The 13,345-nt window shown below is 40.7% G+C and overlaps 1 protein-coding gene across 2 annotated transcripts in view; it reads right to left on the bottom strand.

Moving 5' to 3' along the window:
* Nsun7 (NOP2/Sun RNA methyltransferase family member 7) overlaps nucleotides 1–13,345 on the bottom strand; it is a 46,272-nt gene that overhangs the window by 13,005 nt on the left and 19,922 nt on the right. For both annotated transcript variants that reach the window (XM_048461668.3, XM_048461667.3), the window contains exons 6-10: nucleotides 12,887–13,070; nucleotides 11,741–11,951; nucleotides 7,204–7,347; nucleotides 6,698–6,799; nucleotides 2,783–2,900 (exon numbers count right to left, since the gene is read on the bottom strand). In XM_048461668.3, the coding sequence (XP_048317625.3) occupies nucleotides 2,783–2,900; nucleotides 6,698–6,799; nucleotides 7,204–7,347; nucleotides 11,741–11,951; nucleotides 12,887–13,070 (759 nt within the window). The remainder of the gene's footprint in view (nucleotides 1–2,782; nucleotides 2,901–6,697; nucleotides 6,800–7,203; nucleotides 7,348–11,740; nucleotides 11,952–12,886; nucleotides 13,071–13,345) is intronic.

The following is a 13,345-nucleotide window of genomic DNA, read 5'->3' on the forward strand; positions in this document are numbered from 1 at the left end:
CCTTCAGTGAAGGACTATGAAGTGGAAGTGTAAGTCAGATAAACCCTTTCCTCCCCAAGTTGTTTGCGGTCATGTGTTTCAGCACAGCAATAGAAAACCTAGCCAGGACAGAAAATGGTACCAAGATAATGGGGTGTTGCTGTGATAGACCTGACCTGCTGTGTTTTGGGGAGGATTGTGGAGTGACTTTGGAACTTGGAGCTAAAGTCACCAAGTAGTTAAAGCTTTGATGAGCTGTTCTGTGGGAGCCTGGGAGAAAAGAGAACTGGGAGAAATACAGACAATGAAGGCCTGGATTGTGACGCTCCAGAGGGAAGTTTGTGTTATCTGGGGCTGAAGACTCAGCTGTGCCACCTAAGGGGAATCTTTGCTTTGCTGGGTTAATTGATGCTGGTCGGTCGGAGCTGAGGAAACAGTGGTAACTAAGAAGAGACCGGCACCACTGGGGTGAAATCTTCTGGAAGTGTTTCCTGAGAGTCAGCACAGAGAAGCTGTGTTCCAGAAACTGCTACGGTTGTACCCCACTCTGGCAGCTGAGCTTGGTAGTTTGTCCCCCAGGTGGCACTGGTTTTGAAGGCTTGAGGGGGTCATGGAGAGCAGCTGAGGTTTGGCACTGGGAGAAGCCAGGAGAGGCCTTTGGTGAAGGCACAGCCTCAGTAACAGTCAAAGGCCCAGGATTGAAGGGGTCACATAGAGAAGATGAGCCAGGAGAGGCTATTGATGAAAATGCAGCCCAGTTGCAGCAGAAGACCCAGCAGCTTGGAGATGCCAGCGAGGACCATGAAAGTAGCAGCAGTGAGTTTAGAGGACACGCTGTGTGCTGCCGAGGGCTGAGCCACAGAAGTAACCCAAGCCCCTCGGGAGGAGCCCAGCAGATGTAAATAAATCCAAAAGTATGGGACATTGTCTTGGAGTTTGGTTTTGCTTTCTTCAGATGGTGACCATACCCTAGTTCTTCCCCCTTAAAGTAAGAAATTATTTAATTTTGATTATATAGGAGCCAAACTTTTAAAGAGATTTTGGAATTTTATAAAGACTTTGGATTTGAAAAGAGATTGAATATTTTAAAGATTCTGAATATTTCAAAGAGACTGACTTTTTAAGTTATTTTTAGTAACTGTGGGACTTTTAAAATTTGAAATGTTTATATTGTTATGTTGGTATTCACATGTGATCTCAGGGATGAACAAGAAAGGAAAGGTTATGGCTTACCAGTGATGTGTCTATGTGTCAGTCAAGTTGACAAGGGGTTAATTGTGCTGTCTACTTTGCTGCCAACTTGACATAAGCTAAAATCATCTGAAAGGAAGAACTTCAATTGGGAAAGAAAATGCCTCCCTAAGATCTAGCTGTAGGGCAGTTTCTTAATCAGTGATTGATGGGGAAAAGCCCAGCCCATTGTGGGTGGTGCCATCCCTGGGATGGTGGCGCTGGGTTCTAAAAGAAAGCAGGCTGAGCAAGCCATGAGGAGCAAGCCAGTAAGCAGCACCCCTCCATGGCCTCAGCATCAGCCCCTGCCTCTAGGTTCCTGCCCTAATTTCCTTCAGGGATGGACTATAATATGGACTCATAAGTCAGAAAAACCCTTGCCTCCCCAACTTGGCCATGGGGTTTCCCCACAACAACAGAAACTCTAACAGGGACAGCTATCAACAGCCGCTTCTATCTACATAAGAAAGGAAAGTCAGCAAGAGAGGAAATGTTGGTGTTATTAACTTGGCAGCTTGTGAGATGAACAATGGGAAAACATCAAGTTAGGAGGTCAGAGCAGATGATTACACATTAAGATTCTGAAAGAGAAATCAGCATGAAGATAGATGTTTACTTCATTGCCACAGTCTTGGCAAACTAATTAGTCTTGAAAAATGTATTCTTAGAGTGAGTTCTTGATATCCCCAGTGCATGGTGTATTTGTTTTCTACTATTTAGTGTTTGTTTGGGCAGTACTAGAGATTAAACCGAGAACCTAAATAATACCAGGCAAGTACTCTGCAACTGAGTTATATCCCCAGACCTGTAGTATTGGTGTTTTGAGATAGGCCTCTCTCTGTAACCCAGGCTGGCCTCAGCCTTACAAAGGCTGGAGACCAAGATGTGAACCCTCACAGCTAAGGTTGGAGTATTGATGCTCTCTCTATCCCAGCTCTACTGCTGTATTTTATCTCGACATGTAAATTTTACCAATTTCCCTGTGGGTACAAAATACTGAGAGTGCTTAAGATAATAAATAACTAGTTGTCTGTCTGCTTTCAATAAACACTTTGCATACTTATCTCTCCTCTGTGGAATAATGCATGTATCAAAGAAGAACATGAACTTTGGACCCAGTTTATTCAGGAATCAGGCAAGTCAAAGTCAAATGCCTTTAGCTTTACCATAACAAAATCAGAAGACTCTTTTCTATGTACAATGCAATGTTCATGAACTAGGGTTACAGATTGGTGGGTAAAAGTGCTGGCTGCCAAGCCTAGTGACCTGAGTTCAATCCCTGAGAACCATATGGTGGTGAGAGAAATATCTCCTCCAAGCCACCCTTCAATATCTGTATGTACACACACACACACACACACACACACACACACACACACACACGATACATATAAAGCTATTGAGAACGTGTTCATTCAAAAGCTCTACAGAATCCACTTTAAAGGTGTATGGATTTAGGCTGTTTCATCATATTCAAGTCTAACAAAAAGCATAATATATTTCTATAACTCTCAAAATCATACTTGTCATTTTCAAGTCTTTGCTTGATAGTGGTTTGCTGTCCTTTCCTTACCTGTAAGGTTGCATTTTAATGCCTTGGTTTTGACATTCCAGTGCTTTCATAACGACAGCTTCATTTTCTTCTGCATAGACAGAACAGGTGCAGTAAACAATTGCTTGAACTTTAGCAACTGCAGTGAGAGAAGACACGATCACTACGGTGACCAGTGCAAACGGCACACCGCACACCGTTACCAGCGCAGACCACCATATGATGACGGAGATGATTTCCAGGGATGCTTGAAAATCTCCCCTGAATTTTTAAATTTAAAATGACATTTGTTTACATGTGTGGAGGTCAGAGGACAACTTGCGGAAACTGATTCTCTCCTTCTACCATGGAAGTGCTGGGCATCAAACTCCATCCATCAGGTTCAGAGGCAAGTGCCCTTACCTGCTGAGACACGGCACTGCCCCCTTGTATGACTCTCCTATACAACAGAGCATGTGTTAGAACTGTAAGCAGTAACCAGCCAGTAAAGTAAATTCAGCTAGACTGCACAGAGAAGTGAGAGCTAGAGCGCTGTGACCAGCCCAGTTCCACACACAAAGAAATAAATACAGCACACTATCATAACAGCTCATTAGCTTACAGGATCTGGAAACAGACATAACTGGGAGCTGTAATTCTGTCTTGCTGCTACGTGAACCTGGAAAACTCACTCAGTCCCAGAGCTCATCTATGAAACTAGCGAATTCCTGACCTGGGATTCACTCATTCATTCAGGCTAATTGAGCACCTACCACATGCCTAGTGCTTTTCTAAGCTTTGAGATATCAATGAAAAAGACAAAAATTCTGCCAGTGTGGAACTTTCTTTCTAGTAGAGGATTAAAAAAATTAAAGCATGATTAGGAAAACAATCTAGGTGAAAAAATGAAGTAGGATGGGTCACAGTTTCAGAGGAGAAAGTGCTATTTTAAGTCATACATAGGGCTGGGGAGGAGGTGACTCAGAGGTTAAGAGCACTGGCTGCTCTTCCAGAGGTCCTGAGTTCAACCCCCAGCAACCACGTGGTGGCTCGCAACCATCTATAATGAGATCTGGCATGCAGGCATACATGCGGGCAGAACTGTATATGTAATAAATAAATCTGAAGTTGTAAAAAGCATTGCTGATCTAGAGGACTTGGCTAGACAGGATCAGGGGCCAACAATAGCTGCCTAAGGAAAGGAACAGCCAAGTATAAAGTAGGCCCAGCATTTCAAAAGCTGTCAGGGGCCCCATCTGATCAGGTTATAGGGAGTGAGGAGAGAAGAATTGGCAATGAAGTTAGAAAATGTAGTCTGGGGATGGAGAGATGGCTCAGCAGTTAAGGGCACTTTCTGCAACAGATTTTGCGGATCACCACATGGACTGTAGGTTTGCTCCGCTTGAAACCCATTGACTCTAACGATTTCATTCCCCCTGCGCTGAGACTGTAGCAGACTGTGGTAGAAGTAGGTGGGCAGATCGAGGCCATCTAGTTCTCCTAGCGGAAGGTGTTCACGTGGACACAGTGAAAATAATGGAGGCGGGAGTCCCCAACAGTCATTGAGTTACAGCTTTTCTTGGAGGCCTACAGAAAAGACAGTACGGGGAGGAGCTGCAGAACTCCCAGAAGCTACCACGGAGGGGGTTCTTGCTCACTCTTGTTCCTGTGAGCACAGAGCACCAGAGAGGACAGACAAGAGGACATGAAAAGTTACAGACACCTGCAAACCAGATGTGAGGAATGACCTCGGGCTTGAGATCACTGCCTTCACCATGTGATGGTGTGGGTTTGGACGATTTGGGAGCAGAGACCTGGGAACGGGCTGTGAGATTCAGATGGCCGGGGAAATGAGGAAGTCTGAGGCCCTCCCCTCGTTTCCTTGCTCATAAAAAGGCAGAGGAGCTCAGGGAGAGGGCTCCGTGAGGACAGAATAATAGAGCACACAGTGAGGTGATTAGGAAACCATAACCGGTCAGTCAACATTCAAATATTTTAAAAGTATTTTCATAAATAGTAAAAGAACTGGACCATCATTCACATTGTTGATTTCAAATGGAACTTGGAGTCATTTCTGTCAAGAATTGGAGCCAACCCCCTAATTAATTACTGTAACTAAAATTGCTTTATGGGGAAATTATACAGCTTGATTTACTACGTATTTCCCAAAAATGTGAAGTGTCTTAATCTTGACAGTTACCAAATATTGTTTTTTAGCACGATAAAATAGCCTATGTCATTAAAATTCTTTGCTTTTATTGCATGACTGTATGGTGTACATACATGTGTACATGTACAGAGTCTGTGCGGGATGGCAGTGGTATATTCTACCACACTCCTCCTTACACGCGTGTATGTGTGCAGAGTCCGTGCGGGATGGCAGTGGTATATTCTACCATTCTTCTCTTTATTTCCTCAGACAGATCTTTCAATGGGCCTGAAGCTAGGACAGCAGCCAGCAAGTCAGTGATCCTCCTGTCTCTGCCTTCACAAGTTCTAGAGTCCAGGCACATGCACAGCCAGGCCCAGCTATTTACACAGATACTGGAGATTCAGAGTCACATCTTCATGCTTGCTTGGCCTGTGCTCTTACTTACTGAGCCATCTCCAATCCCCACTTCTCAATTTTTATGACTCTTTATGAAGATCTTTTTAAAAAATAAAATAAGCTTGGAATAGTCCATTACACTTAGTAAAAGTGCGTTACTCACAAGCTTCCTAATCTCCCACACAACTCATTTCATAGCTTGTGGCCACGCTATTAGTTCCAAGGGAAGACTTTCTTCATGCTCTTTTGCCTTACTTTTTCCTTAGGAACACTGGAGCATTATTAGTAAGTTCTGTTCCTACAAATTCATCTTTGAGTTTTCAAAAGGATTCTAACTTATAAGCCAGTTATTTTTAATACCTGACCCACCAGAGACATATGGAAAATATACACTGCAGAAAAACATCACATTGATTTGTTGGTTTACTTTTTGAGACACTGTCATGTAGCCCAGATTGGCCTCAAACTTGCTATGTAGCCAATGATAGCCTCTTACCTGTGCCTCCCAAATGCTGGGATCACAGGCCTGGGCCCCCATGATTGGCTAGGATTCCCACAGATGTCGAGATCTCAGCATCCAAATGTAGAAGAGCAGCGGTGGCGCTCAGATCTGCATGGTGTGGCTGAACTGGATGTGTGTGCTGTAAGATCGCTGCTTGACCATGGAAATCTGCAATCCCAGAACTCAGTATGCTACAGTACGAGGGGAGCTCCAGGCTAGCTTAGGCTTTGAGAGCCTGTTGCAAAATAAGTAAATAAATAAAGTAAAACATGTTTAATGAACTACTGAAGAGTTGTCAGGAACGGACAGAATGACAGCAGAAGAAATGCACCCAGTGAGAAGTCACAGTACAGATAGGAGAGGTGAACACGGACCTGCATGAACCGGGTTTGGGGGCATGTACCTGTAACACTGGGATGCTGGGGGCCCAGCCTGAGCTACAGAGCAAAACTAGGTGTAAATAAATAATAAACAAATGTAACATCATAGATTCACATAATTATTTTGCTTCAGATTAATAAATTATTAATTTATATAAAATGAGTTTATGAGAATAAAACATGTTTTTAAAACTTACTAAATTTAAGCTGTGTGGTGGTGACGCATGCCTTTAAATCCCAACACTTAGGAGGCAGAGGTAGGCAGATCTCTGTGAGTTTAAGGCCAGCCTGGTCTACAGAGCGAGTTTCAGGACAGACTCCAAAGCTACAGAGAAACCCTGTCTCAAAAAAACAACCAACCAACCAAACAAACAAACAAAAACCAAGAACTTACTAAGCTTATTTAAGTGAAGACACTAAGACTGAAACTTAGCTCATGGCCCACCTGTTCTCACAGACGAATGAAGTGTGTACGCATGACTGAAGCAGTACACTGCTTTAATAAACTGGTACTAACGATAACTTACATTTCATTGCGTGTGTTAGCTGTTCGAATTGCTGCTGAGCAAGAATCTCAAGTTTACTTTTTGTTGGGCCACCTTGAGAAAGATCTTGAAGTAAACCTGTATCTAGATTTTAAAAAGTGAAGAGAGACTTTTCAATACAACACCATAGGAACTTTTCATATGTTGCGGCTGTCACATTACTTTTCAATCAATTATCTAACATTATAAATTTTCACAGGAAATTCCTACTAATGCAATTGATAATATTAAAATGCTGACTTGAAATTGAAACATCTATAAAGGTAATTAGTTTTATTACTGTTTTTCAAAGGGAATATAGAAAAGACAATATTAGTTTTCTCCTAGTTTCTACGGGTCACCCAAAGAGCCTGTATATAAGGCATCTGCATGCTAAATACAACTAATTTGAAGAGCAATACAGAAAATAAAAACAAAGATGTCTTCTCCTATGTTGAAATTGGTTAGTTATAGTCAATGAATTTCATTAATTTAGAAATCCAAAGTACCTTCATATTCATTTAAAATAAATTCCACCGGGTTACTGACACCTAGTCCTGAACAGCGGGGCAGCAGCAGAATGACTTTGACATTCTGTAGCCTTTGATCCTTGGTCTCAATGCTGACAAACGTCTCATAAAGTATCTCAATGTCTGAGAAGGAAAAATAGCAAAAAGTTCATGTTAAATATTAAAACTCTGAATGCAGCATGGGATTGTAGCTCTTTACTGTTCAATTCCAAATCCTCAGCCCCACAAAAGCTAAACATAATGTAATTAGAAAAAGAGACTGTTCTATTATTAACATTCCAAAGTTAATCAAGTAATTTTCTTTCTTTTTTAAGATTTTTAGCTGTGTGTACGTGTGCGGTATGTCACGTGTGTGGCTGCTCACAGCAGAAGAAGGGATCAGATCTCCTGAAATGGAGATTATAGGCTGGTGTAAGTAGCCTAGCCTGGGTGATCAGAACTGCTCAGGTCTTTTGCTAGAGCAGTACACAATCTTAACCATGAAGTTAATTCTCCTGCCCTCTTTTTTATTAATTTTATGTATATGAGTGTTTTACCTCCATGTATGTATGCATATATCCCCCATATATATGCATCACATACATGCCTGGCTCCCACAGAGGTCAGAAAAGGGTGTTGGAGCCCCTCAAGCTAGAGTTATTGATGGTTGAAATCCACCTTGTAGGTGCCAAGATACTAAACCTGGGTCTTTTGTAGGAGCAACAAGTGCTTTTAACCACTGAGTCAATTCTCCAGTCACAAATCCCTTTTATTAATACTTATTTGTTAATATTGTTTATCTATCCTGACTGCTCTGTGAAGTGTGTGTGTGTTGTTGCTGCTGTTAGAGTCACCCGGGAAGGGGGGCTGTCAGTTAAAACATTGCCTCAAGTAGATTAGCTGTGAGAACTTCTTCAGGGGCATCTTCTTGGTCAATGATGTGAGAAGGCCCAGACCAATGTGGGTGGCACCATCCCTAGGCAAGTGGACCTGGGCTGTCTAAGAAACCTAGCTGAGCATAAACCATGAAGCAGCCTTCCTCTATGGTTCCTGCCTCCAGATTCCTGCCTAGAGTTCCTGTCCTGGCTTTCCTCCAGGATGGATTATGACCTGGAAGGGTAATAAACCCTTTTCCTGCCCAGATTGCTTCTGGTCAGAGCGTTCAGTCACAACAACAGAAATCAAACGATAGCAGTCTGTAACCCTGGCACATGGCAGGAAGGACTGCCTGGTGCTCGCGCGCGCGCGCGCGCGCGCGTGCGTGTGTGTATGTGTGTGTGTGTGTGTGTGTGCGCGCGCGCATGCATGCGTGCATGCATGTGTGTACTTTTCAAACATTCACCCATCTCATACTGTAATGTAAATTACATGAGTGAAACTTCATTTCACTGCTATATTCACAGAGCAGAACAAAATTAATGCCGTGACCTCTAAGACAGTGATAGACAGATATATGCATAACATACATCAATAAATGTGTTGAATAGATCATTAAAATTTTTGTTTCTAGTATTAATATTGTCCCTCTAAATCATACTAACAGTACTTGTCTTAAAAATCTGTTCCACATTAGTTAGAAGATGAATATTACATTTTAAGTCATTTGTGTTGTTAGGTATGGCAATAATTTATTCTGTATAAAATCCCATTAGATGGATACTGAGGTTGTTTCTAGTTTGAGGCTCTGGAAAGTAACATGTTATAGTCAGATGTAGTCTATCACCAACAAGTTCATGTGTTAGAAGCTTGGCTTCTAACTGAATGTGTTCGTATTTAAGGAAGAAAATGGGATCTCTAGGAGATGATGGTCTCGGAAGGTAGGTAGATGACTTGGACACTGCCCCCAGAATGAGGGTCACTGAGTGAGTTAGTTCCCCACGAGACTATACTATTTTAAGACAGCATAACTTGTTTTCCCTGATCTCTGGCTTTCTGTTCTCCCATGTGCTCTCTTCTTGTACATGGCCCACACTTCTGCCCTCTGCCATGCTGTGATGCAGACAGAAGGGTCAGCAGATGCTAGTGCCACCATGCTTTTGAACATCCAGAACTGTGAGCGAAACAACCCATTTTTTATGAATTGCTCTGCCTCCAGTATTTTGTTAGAAAGACATAATGATTCTATGAATATTGCACATACTTGCACTATTTGTGGGGACAGGGAGGTAATCTACACAGACCTGAAATTCTGGGTGTTACTACAGGTACACATGTGACTTTAATAGCTAGTTTTTCCAAACTGGTTGCTTAAATTTACAGTTCCATGGATGGTATTGGAACATTTCTCATGCTTTTTTAAAGCTTGTCAATACATGGTATTGCCAGTCTTTTCTATTTTAATCATTCTGTAGGCATGTAGCAGCAACATTCTAATTCTAATTCCCTGACTACCATTGGGGTTTGTTACTTTTATTGTAAATTTTTGGTTTTGTTTTTGCTCTGAGTATATTCTTTTTCTGTGCAATATATGGTTATGTCTTTTGTACTTTTTCCTATTGAGTTAGAAGATATATTATCACTTTTGTTATTACCATTATCATTTTATGTGTGTGTGTGTGCATATGTGTATGTATGCATGTGTGTGCCATGATGCACATGTGGAGGTCAGAAGGCAATTTACTTAAGGGCATCGGATATCTGTTTCCACCTTTATAAAGGTTCCAGGGATGAACTCAAACATCAGACTTACACAGCAAGGGTTTTATTTTTTAACCCAAGGAGCCGTCTTACCAGCCTAAAGCATGTGTTCTTTATTGTTAATCCATGAGAATTTTATGTATTATTGATAAAAATCAATTGATATGCTTCTTCTATAACTTATTTATTTTATTACTATACAGAACCTTTAATATTTTCTGGTATACAGTTAATAAATCTTCAATAATCAATGTGTTATACATTCCTTTGAAGAACTCTTAAATAAACTCCCAGGTTATGAAATATGTTTTTATAACATATTCTAGGAGATTCTAGATACACACTGAAATGAAGTGTCAGTTTTCTTCCTGTCATAGTTTACGAAGAGATCATCTATTCCTGAACATTCTGCCGCTACCTTAGTCGTAGCTAAAGCCCTGTACGTGAAGGCTTTGTCTGGACTCTCCTGCCTCTCTGTTCCTCATCCGCTTTTACACTGAAACCACTGCTGTGAATTTTTACACAGTATCGAATTTTCCTGTGAAGTAAATCTTTCCCCTTTGTTTTTCATCTTTAGTATATTCATGTATGTTTGGTCCTCTTTTTAAGATTTTTTTAAATTTATAACTATGTGCATATGGGGGGCTCGTGCATATATGTGTGGGTAAAGCCAGTCTCAGCTTGAAATTCTTCTCAGTTCTTCTCTTCTCTTTCCTTTTAGTTGGTAATGGAGAGCAAGCCCAGGGTGTCACGCGTGCTATGGAGAGTAAGCCCAGGGTGTCACGCGTGCTATGGAGAGCAAGCCCAGGGTGTCACGCGTGCTATGGAGAGCAAGCCCAGGGTGTCACGCGTGCTACACACACATTCCCTTTACTGGGCTTCCCCCGCCCACTTATTTCTTTATTGCACACATAACATTTTTGTATTTTCTTTTTTGCTTGTCTTGTTGCTCCAAGTCTATAGCTTCCCATCAGCCTCTTCAGTTACTGCTTTGTCTTTGCTTTAAGCAGCTACGCTGTGATGCCCACGGTATGAGCTAACTTATTTTATGCAGGCTGCTTAGCATAGCTGAGCAGCTGGCAACCATGAGCCCTGGCTAAATCTACCGCTGACAGAGCCAGTATCTGAATCCTCGGTTGGTCTCATTTCTCTCCAGTGTACTCTCTTTGAGCCTTATCTATCATTTCTCAGCTAAAATAACACAGTCTCTTTTATTTTCAGTTTAGTATTTTTGAGTCATGTCTTTCCTTCTTTTTGTCTGAGTACCAGACATTGCATTTGGATATTTAAGGAGATAACTTGAAACTTAAATTTTTTTTTCCAGAGAGAAGTTACTTTTGCTTCTAGCAGGTAGACTAGATCCACCTACGACTGGTTACTCTAAGTCCCAGGTCACCTTAACTAGAAATTAGGATGGAAGACATCTGGGATTTGCTTTGCTTCCTTTCCTAGCCTGGAGTTGCACACTGTTTGCTTCTCTGGCTCTGCCACCTTGTAGCCGTTCTGTTTACTTCTGCAGCCCCTGCTGAGTGCGGCCTTTTCATGATCCAATGAGAACTTAAAAAATAGGAGCACGAAAGACTTCATTTCTATTCCCTGATGTTCCCTTTGTAAATTGAACATCTATGTTAATATCTTCTCATCTATTAAACTATAAGCTTTGAATCAGATGTTATTCTGTCATAGAGAAAAGCAGCCCAATCCCCAAACACCTAGAAGCTAATACTTTAACCCAGAGCTATCAGTCCCTTATTAAACACAGCCTGACGCAGCTTTGAAAGGATTTTAGAAAGATGGCTCACATATAATTTATATTACAACAACATAGTAAAACTTCAAACACTTTGAATATTTCTAGATTCTTTTAGAACAATAATCATCAAATAATATTTGCACATACTTTGACATCCCATTTTTGCAAACAGGTTCTTCAGTTCAGATTCCTTATCTTGTGATTGTATTCCACATACAAATATTTTTGAGGTATTATTATTTGTTAAAATTGACATATGGGCAACTGTGTACCATGAACCTGTGTTGACCATTAAGATATCATCATCCATATTTAATAAAGCTTTTACAGAGTGGACAGCAAGACTTCGAGATTTGTCCTACAGAAAATAGTATGGTTAGAATTTCAAAATGTGTAACAGAAAAAGAAAATGACTTATTTTTACTTTAAATGAACATAAGGGCTTGGTAGGAATTCTGAAAAGATACCTGATCATTTTAGTATAGCATCTTAATATATGTCTAAATGAAAGTCAGTGAAGATAACTGATAAACATATTTAAACCAAAAGGCTCACTCACTTAAACTAAGTTATGTCTACCATTTATTCTCTGTACAGTGACAAGCCAATCCTAAAATCACAAAATATGATTTATAAATTATTATGGCTTGGCTTCCATTCTTTTGTGTTGTGAATGTTTTTAATAGTATGGCTGTGTGGGAATTTGTGCACAGGAAGGCAGTGCCTACAGAGGCAAGAAGGCAGTGTCGGTTCCTCTGGAGTCTGAGTTACAGGCAGTTCTGAGAAGCCTGATGTGGTTCTCCCTTAACCCAGGGGCCATCCCTCCAGTCCCTAAGCCTCCACTCTTACCCCTTCATGAAACCCCACTCACCCACTACTACCATTGTTAATTCCCAATTATACCGCCATCTAAATTGCTGCTAGCTCAGATGAAACTGAGATGTTTGAGAAAATTATAAAAGGCAGAAATGATAAGAGATTCTATCCAAGGACATAAGTGTGGGATCTGGGCCTAATGGCATAAATCTATAATCCCAGCACTTGGGAGGCTGAGGCTAGAGGGTTGCCATAAGTTTGAGGCTTACCTGAACAAGATAAAGCGTTCCCGGGTAGTCTGGGCTATATAACAAGATCTTGTCTCAAGAAAACCGAACCAACCAAAGAATGTTGGTGTGTGGATGGGGTTAAACCTTAGAGCACTAAGTTAATCCACCTTAAATTTGTTTTTAGGTACAAGGATTGTTTGGGTAAGCAGTATTACTCAATTCACAATGAAAATAAATAGAAGTTTACCTGAAAAATAAGTTTATAATCTTTGAAAAGATCCATGTTTACAAGATCTTTTTTGAGATGAGCTGGAAAAATTAAAACATCATCGCAGTGCTGATCCACAGCAAAAACTTTGTCTTCTAGATACAATACAGATCTGACTTTATGATAACCTTTCATCCTCAAATTACTATAAACTTCTTCAGGGCTGCAAATATAAAGAAAATTATAAATAGAATGCATTGAAACATATTTAGCATTAATACATTTGCTCCTGCAACAATGAGAAATATCACTACACATATTGCAAGTGATAAAACAATTTTAGCAAAGTTAAAATTAGAAACAGATAGTGTAACATATTAATATAATCTTATCAATTTAGTAAATTGATGGTGAGAGCTAAAATTAAACTATGATTTCCTAAATGTGGCCTCACCTCAAGAAAGGAAGTCTTTATTACATTAACTTAAAATAATAGGA

Source organism: Myodes glareolus, chromosome 8 (assembly GCF_982192425.1).
Source record: "Myodes glareolus chromosome 8, mMyoGla1.1, whole genome shotgun sequence".
NCBI classification, from domain to species: domain Eukaryota; kingdom Metazoa; phylum Chordata; class Mammalia; order Rodentia; family Cricetidae; genus Myodes; species Myodes glareolus.